This window comes from Neoarius graeffei, chromosome 5, assembly GCF_027579695.1.
Source record: "Neoarius graeffei isolate fNeoGra1 chromosome 5, fNeoGra1.pri, whole genome shotgun sequence".
Classification (NCBI taxonomy): domain Eukaryota; kingdom Metazoa; phylum Chordata; class Actinopteri; order Siluriformes; family Ariidae; genus Neoarius; species Neoarius graeffei.
The window spans coordinates 2287501-2296093 of NC_083573.1; the positions used below are offsets into that span (position 1 = coordinate 2287501).

At 42.7% G+C, this 8593-nt stretch overlaps 1 protein-coding gene across 1 annotated transcript in view; it reads left to right on the top strand.

The window, feature by feature from the left end:
- LOC132886386 (transmembrane protein 65-like) overlaps window positions 1-5928 on the top strand; it is a 56812-nt gene extending 50884 nt beyond the window's left edge. The window contains exons 6-7 of the mRNA XM_060920974.1: window positions 691-796; window positions 2116-5928. Coding sequence (XP_060776957.1) covers window positions 691-796; window positions 2116-2253 — 244 coding nt within the window. The 3' untranslated portion in view covers window positions 2254-5928. The remainder of the gene's footprint in view (window positions 1-690; window positions 797-2115) is intronic.
- The last annotated feature ends 2665 nt before the right edge of the window (window positions 5929-8593 follow it).

The following is an 8593-nucleotide window of genomic DNA, read 5'->3' on the forward strand; positions in this document are numbered from 1 at the left end:
GTAAAGGAGGCGTGGTCTGTGTTTGTCTCAGTAAAGGAGGCGTGGTCTGTGTTTGTCTCAGTAAAGGAGGCGTGGTCTGTGTTTGTCTCAGTAAAGGAGGCGTGGTCTGTGTTTGTCTCAGTAAAGGAGGCGTGGTCTGTTTCTCAGTAAAGGAGGCGTGGTCTGTGTTTGCCTCAGTGAAGGAGGCGTAGTCTGTGTTTGTCTCAGTGAAGAGGTGTGGCCTCTATGCTTGTCTCAGTGAACGTGTGGCCTCTGCATATCTTAGTGAAGGAGGCGTGGCCTCTGCACGTCTTACACTGAAGGAGGCGTGGTCTACCACTCCTCGGCGTGAACACATCTGTAAATCAGTTTGTATGATTGGCTCTCACTGAAACAGCTCCGTTTCGTATTAAACGATGAACTGCTTTCACACGTCAGATTTGGAGATGAGCATCCTGTCGTCTCGGGGGAGGAGTCACAGCATGTGATAATGGTGTGTGATTTAATTAATTAGCTGAACACATCTGTCACCGCTGGCTCAGTTCCTCATGGCGTCTGGAGAAAAAAAACCTGTCAGGAGATGAGCAACAGAGTGAGGACGACTTCAGTGCGTCTGATCCACCGCAACATTTCTCAGGATTTTATTTCGCTGTGAGAAGAGATTGATGATTGAAATCCTGTCATTGTGTGTGTGTGTGTGTGTGTGTGTAGTCTTGCAGGCTATGTGGAAGCTCTCGCCTGTCGACTCGGCATGCAGATTCCAGACCTGAGTCCTAAACAGGCCGACATGTGGCAGACCCGAGTCAGCTCTCACATGGTGGGTAAAACATCTCCGTCTCAGTCGTTTCTCTCCTCCAGAGTCGCATCGTCCACACGTCTCGCTTTCTTCTCCCCGCTCGAGTCAGAACCGAGCAGGAACTCTGTCTCAGTGATCCGGTCTATTTCTAACCTGCTGGATTCCACAGTGTTCGCTTCTCAGAATGCCAAATTCTCAACTGACGGATGATTTATTTTCATTTTATTGATTGATTGATTGATTTTTCTTCCAAACAAGTTGCGTGAAATAAGTGTCCAGGTTCGTCGTCAGGACAGATGAGTGGTATTCATCAGTAAATCTAAATTTAATTTTGTCGGATTAAATACATGGAAAAAATCGGCAGTCCTTATTTTTGTAAAGGAAGTTGTTGACCATGTATGGTTATTTGTCGGCGTGTCTCAATGTGCATGTGCCTGACTGTGTTGGGTTGAGCTTGCGATTAATAAAAAAAAATAAAAACACTAAATTAGAAAGCAGAAATAATCAGACTTTTCATCCACAGCGTGTGTCCTGTCAGGAATATCATATAAAAATCTCTTACTCACGCTTCTTATTCAAAGCGCCGTCGAGTTGAACAGCATGAAGCAGTGATTATGAGGAAACATCTCAGCGTCTGTGGAAGAACACTGTGGCATTTTTATGAAAAACGCTGCTGCTGAAAAAATCTGATTCAGAAACTGAATAATTAATTCGCTTCAAATTAAGCAGCGTGTGGAGCTTTAATTAAAGAGCTCCAGGTTAATATTGGTCACGATGTCGGCGCAACAGCCTTACGTTTCAGTCCAGAGATGAAGGTGGCTTCAGCCGGAATGGTGCCGTCATCTTTAGTGGTTGAACGAACAATTTAGCTGGAGGTGCTTAACTCATCTTTCAAATCAAAGTCCTTCCCACGCCATGTGGCGCGTAGGGCGGCGCCGATCTCCGTTTCTGTAGCCCTCGACCTCTTGCCTATTACATAGCTTGGGTTACGGTGGGGGGCGGGTCCTCTGATAACCGCGAGAGTTTGACTCTCCACTCGCATGTGTATTGTAGCGTGCCTTGCCAGATGGCAGTAGGTACCATTTTTATGATGGTCTTTGATACGACCCGACCGTGAGGAGAACTCGCCATCTCCCGATCGAGAGGCGGACACGCTAACCACGAGGCCAACTCACAGTTAACTCATTTTTCAGTACTTTAAAATCGACCCGCGTGAGATCCGCGAGAGTTTAGAAATGGGGCCGATGTCATGTGATGACGCGCTGATGTCTAAACCTAGCAAGAGCGCAGGAACATGGTCTCATTCCAGGTGCTAATCCCTTGTTGTGTTGGACCTACAGGGCAAAGCCATCGGAGTGGGAATCGGCTGCATCCTGGGAATGTTTCCTCTCCTCTTCTACAAAGACGACGAGGACAAGATGGAGGACGGCGCGGAGGATCCGTCTCCTCCTCCTGGCTCCGCCTCCAAGAGCGCATAATGGCGAACGGAGCTCCTCTTCCCCGAGACCCTGTAAACGAAACAGACTGATCGCACCGCGAGCCGAGCTGCCGATCGCGGCGTATTTCCATCGACACGCATCACACGCATGGTTTTCTTTCATGGCGTCGTCGCGCTGAACATTTCCACTGATTCTGAATTCCTGAGAAACGAGAGCATGAAGAGAATCTTCAACCATTTCAGCTGCTTTTTGATTTCACGTCACACAAAGTTGTTTTTATTTCTCTTTCTAGAAATCTGTCAGCATTGGGGTCACTTCCTTTTCCACTTCAGACTGAACCGAGTTCATGACCATGAACAGCGCCGACGGGGTGAAGAGGTGAACGATAGACCGGAAACGGCGGGAAAGCTGAAGCAGATTTCTTTTTTCACTTTAGTGAAGTTCAGTGTGTTGTAGTCATAGTAGTAATAATAATAATAATAATCATGTACAGCACTAATGTGGCTCGCAGTTCTCGCCGAGCCAGAAGGCTGAATGTTTTCGTGTCTTTTTCGAGAACGTACAAAAGAAGACTTTTGTGGTCGTGGACAAGACGTCAGGCGTGATATCGACCAAAGAAAAGAAGTATGTTTTTATTAACTGTTTAAGGACGACGTGAAACACAAACCAGAACACGTCTTTTTTTCTTTAACGTGGCGTTTGGGAAAGCGGGGGAGGGGGGAATTGTGTGATTATTATCGCTTCGTATTATTTTCCCTGATTTGCATGTGCATGGTGATTTAATCCAAAAACAGAGCAATGTTTAAAATCAGGCGTTTTTGTAAAGTTACTGCATTTTGGTGTAAGATTGCAAGAAAAAACAAGATTTTATATTTTACGCAACACGAACTAACAAGATTTAACAAAATGACGAATTTAGATTCGTGGCTTGGTTTAATTTGTGTTTTAGTTTTTTCTCTTAAGTGTTCCATTTTTTTTCCCGCTTTCCTCCAACGATTGAAATATTTCAGTTGAAATCTGATTACGTTAAAAACACACTAACTCACAGTGCGTTTAATGGATTTAAAATCGTAACATGTAATTTGTTCACCTCTTCCTTCAGGCAGCGTCACACTCGCGGACTCCCTTCCTCCTGAACATCAGGAAATTGATTAGAATATCAACATGTCGCTGTGTGATTTTCGAGAAATCATCTCCGCTTCCTTCAGACTGTGAAGAATTTAATTTCTGCCCCCGTCCTGATGCTGAGAGATTGAAATGGAACTCAGCCCTGAATTTAAATCACATCAGTGGTGTAAACACACATTTTTACTCCTGGGAATACTGCATCGTGTGCAGCCTGTTGGCTATTTAATCGGGAGCAAAATCGCTGTGGGACAAACATCATCTACATCATCATCATCTACATCATTTTCATCATCATCGTACACTTTAATTTAAAAAACTCGACTCTGTGCACCATAGACACTGGACATCAGGACTTTATCAGACTTTGTGCTGTTTGTTTGAATGTTTTATTCGTGAATCAGTTTAACGCTGAACAAGCGCCACGGATTGTTCTGTTTTGAGTCAACGCACAAAACCACATGAAGCTCGCACATCCTGATTCCCAGAGTAACACGTCCCAGGGGCCGACATGGGCGGAGCTTAAGACAATTGCATATGTGATGTGTACAGGATGACACTTAAGCAACATTGGCTAAGCGAGCCAACTTAAATTTGTGATTAAAATCAATCCCAAAGTTTCTCAGCACGCTCGCTAATATTCAGCGAATTATCGAGTGTGTAAAAATTATTACGATGACTCAAAAAGGGACTATGGATAACGAAAAGTGTCAGAAATTCATAAAACGCCGTTAACTTTTGAACAGCAAATACAAAATGAATTGATTAGCAATGCTAGCCTTAGCTAACTGTTCGCATTGTTTTGGATCTAGCTAATCCACATGAGTGATGTAACGCACTCAGGCCTATGATTGGCAGATCAAGCTCAACTTAAGCTCCTCCCCCATTAGCCAACCTCTCAGAATCAGGATTTCCTCCTGCACACTACAGAGACACGACATCTACACTTCATAAACACTGCATACACACTTCATAAACACTGCACAGACCTCAGGCACGCTTCTGTGTTATTCTGTGCCTTAATGCAGAGGCGATGTGAGGAGAACGTCTCAATTTACACATGCGGTGATGTCATCATCATCATCATGATAAACACGGCTTTAGCATGTTATAAACACACTCGTGACAGGAGAACGTCCAGACCAGGCCGTGTGTTTATTGTTTTCAGTTTAATTCCCACAATCTCACAACTACAAGCGACAAAACGACACCGAAGGCTAAACGGCGAGCTGTCGAGTTCAGGGTGGAAAGATTTTTCGAGTAATTAATTACTTTCGCCCTTTTTTTTTTTGAGAATTTTGCTTGAAATTCTTATTTTCATTTCAGAAGATAAAGAACCCATCAAGTCAACTTAATAAATCAATCAATTAATTATGAAGCAAGCTCGTTAATATCAGACTAAATCTTTCACCAGCTTGTTTTCACTCGGAATCTCGCAAAACAAAATGTCATTTATTTCGAAAGACTTTAGTTCGAGTTTTAGTTCTAAAGACTAAAACATATCTTAGACATAATATGAAGTAAATATTTTTAATAAATGTTAAAATTATTTAAATTAATTATATAGATTATTCAATTCAAGTTACACACCATTATATCTGTAATGATCATGTGACCAAGCTCCACACAAATCCAAATGACCTTTAACCTTCAGTTTTGTGCCAGAAATCAGATTTTCAGCGTAATATTAATCCTAAACATGACTTGTTGTGGTTTTGAGATCATGGGACTAAATTTTTTTTTTCTGTATTTTTTGCACGACATTTCTCTCTCATGCTGCTGAAAGTTTGCACAACTCATTGAGCCTGCATGTTAGATTTTATTTTATTTGTTTGTTGGTCATGAATTCGAAGCATTTTAGAAGATGATGTAAAGCGATCAAAACTGCTCGAGTTATGTCATGTCGTTGAGTGGCGTAACCATGGCAACGCAACGCCATAAATGGAAGGAAGGTGCACGGGATCTCACTGACCTCCATGACGTGACAGCGACACTCGGGAAGCACAAGCATTGTCAAGTGTGTGTGTGTCTGTGTGAGAGAGATTTGTGTTGATTAGAGATTTAGTCAGAGATTCATTAGCTTGTAGTGACGATGCATTAAAGGTGAAAAACACCACTCAATGTTTTTATACCTGCATGCAGATATTATTATGGATTAAACTTCTTAAAGGAAATCAAAATGTTTCCTCAATTGTTTTATTGTCTAAAAGTGCCGTCTTGGTTTTATCACCCAAGACGGTGGTGTAGTGGTTAGCACAGTCGCCTCACAGCAAGAAGGTTCTGGGTCCGAGCCAGCGAGGGCCTTTCTGTGTTCTCCCCGTGTCTGCATGGGTTTCCTCCGGGTGCTCCGGTTTCCCCCACAGTCCAAAAACATGCAGTTAGGTTGATGTGGGGCAGCCTTGGGCTGAGGTGCCCTTGAGCGAGGTACCGAACCCCTGACTGCTCCCCAGGCGCTCTAGTGTGGCTGCCCACTGCTCTGAGTGTGTGTGTGTGTGCATGTGTTCACTGCTTCAGATGGGTTAAATGCAGACGATGAATTTCACTGTGCTTGAAGTGTGCATGTGACAAATAAAGGCTTCTTCTTCTTAATTACTTTTTCGAAAGGCTGATTTCTGTTCGAGCCTAAACTTTTGGGGCACAATACGAAAATATAGGGCGGAAAAAAAATCCCGAACCTAAGACAGCGTCTCGCCCAAAGAGCAGCAGACCCACGGCGAAGCACGGTGGTGGCGGCATCATGTGATGGGGCTGCTTCTCTTCAGCTACTGGCAAAATGTCTCTATTTCATAAACAATTCCACGGTTTCACAGCAACATGAGTGAAGATTAATGCCAGAAATAAATTAAGAAATTGAAATTGACACCGATTGCCTTCACTTTCAAGCCAATATTTTGGACGATTTTAATTTAATGACTATTTTCTCATTAACTTATAGTCAATCTGATAATCATTACAATTAACCCGTGAGATAAAAGCTGAGACATGAAGACCTTTCAGATATTTTTTGTGTCACACTGGGAATTTGAAGGGAAAGAAAGAGAGGAGAGAACAGGTCAGAGCTGCTGTAGCGGAAGTGCTAACAGGAAGTAGCTCTGTCATCAAGAAGAAATGGTCACTGTGTGCTAATTGTTGTCTTTGAGAAATCAAACACTTATTGGAAGGCGTATCATGTTCTACAAGTTAAAATATTTTATTTCCGGATGTGTGTTGTGTTTCATTAACTTCCTGTTCTTTATCGTCCTCCGGAAATAGCTGGAAACAAAAATAAAGCAGGTGTTTTTATTTGCTGAGCTGTGCGTCAGTCAGGTTTACTCTGTGTTGATTGGTTGAGGTGCTGACAGTGGGCGGGACAGGAAGTATGGGCAGGTGTAGTCACGTGGGCTTTTAATTAGTGAGTTAATTAATTAATGTCTCAGATAACAAAATATACAAACAGGCTGTAAATATCACAAGTGGCATTAAAACGGATTTTAGTGAAACTTCATGTTCAAGGTAAGGAGCTCCATTTAAAGTCTTGTGTTTTGGTGGTGGCTGCTGTTCAGGGACTGGGACTGGGGGGACTGGGACTGGGAGGACTGGGACTGGGTTCAGTGGCGAGTAAAAGTTATTTCTGCTTAATGAACCAGAAACAAATGTAAAGGCGAAGCAGCGGAAACCCTCATCCGGAAACACTGCAGCTTTAGGGACCGTCGCTCAAGTGCAGCACAAGAGAAAGGCGTGAAAAGGTTCATCCCCGGTGTTGAGTCTGAGCTGAACTCCAGAGCACTGAGCCCAGAGACCAGTGCCTTCCAGAACACGGGGTTCAGCTCACACCTCAAATCAACACTCAGAGAAAATCCATCATCATGATGCAGTGTGTATGATAGCAGTGTCAGTGACCTCACAGATGATCTGCTCACCATCATCTCTTTCACTGTCAGGTCAAGAAGGTCAAAGGTCATCTGATGTGGGTTTGAAAGAGTCCATTCAACATAAAAGTTCAGTGATATTCCAGTGTTTTTGGTGTGATTGAGTTTTAATGTTAACTCTGTGTGTGTGAGAAGGTTAAAGTGCGTATTCTGGACCAATTTCGGGTTTTTTATATGAAAGTATGTCCCTTTACACACTCATCCAGAAGGGTCATTTTGCACAAGGCCATCTGCAGCAAAAAATAAAATAACAAAACGCGTCTGGAAAAATCCCAAGGGAGTCTGGAGCCAGATTCGTGACGTCACCTGCGGAAGCGCCAGCAGGCTGCGCGAGCTTTGCACGGTTTCAGTGCACAGCCTGTGTAGACCAAGCGCTCCCATTTCTCTCTCATTGTCCGGTCTTTTGGGAAACGATGAGCACTAATCCCATCATGATTGGTGTTGATACGTCTGTTAACCATTTTAATAATTACATGATAACGGTGAAGAAATTTGCAGAAAACCACCAGGTTGTTTTCTCATAAACAAACCAGCGCTGACATGGGATTCATGCGACGCCACGAAAATCAATGTTTCCAGGGAAATCCAAACGCCAAGTATTTTCAGAGGCGGACCAATTCGCCTCAAATGGCTTGATTTCAGCTGAATTTTTCTGGTATTGCGCAAGGTAAAAAAAAATGCACAAAATGTGACAGATATTTGACCAAAGTTTAATATAAAATAGGAGAATTACATTGATCTTGCTTCTGAGTTTACCCGTGATACACACTTTAAAGGAGAACTGAAGGCAATATTTTTAAAAATCAAAATTATATTTCTCATTTTATTAAATACAGGAATGCACTTTTGATCGCTATTTTGTCGCTGCTATAGCAAGTTCTGAGTGTTTGAAATACGCTCTGTAATATATCAGTCCATATGTCAAAGCGATGGCCGTAAATGAGATTCGTTGAGACCTGTGCGAGACATTGTAGGATGGAAGTAAAATGTACAGCGGAAATCAAAGTGACCGACATCTGCCAACGTTCCCTGTGTCTGAAATCACTCACTCGTTCACTACTCCCTATCTAGGGAATTACTATATAGAGGACTATACAGTGAGCTCATTGGTAAAATGAAAAAAAAAAAACCTCTTTCGGACACTAGTCCGTCACGCTGGTATTTACGTCATTACTGTTGCACAATTAAAACGTGCCAGATCAGCCGGCTGGTGGGTTTCAAAATAATAAATACATGCGTGTGTTTTTGTGATAATCAATACAAAGTACCTGCAGCTTTCAGTTCTTTTAAATCAAGGCTGAATCCTTTCTTCTTCGTCGCTGCCTTTTATTAAATCAAATTTGAGA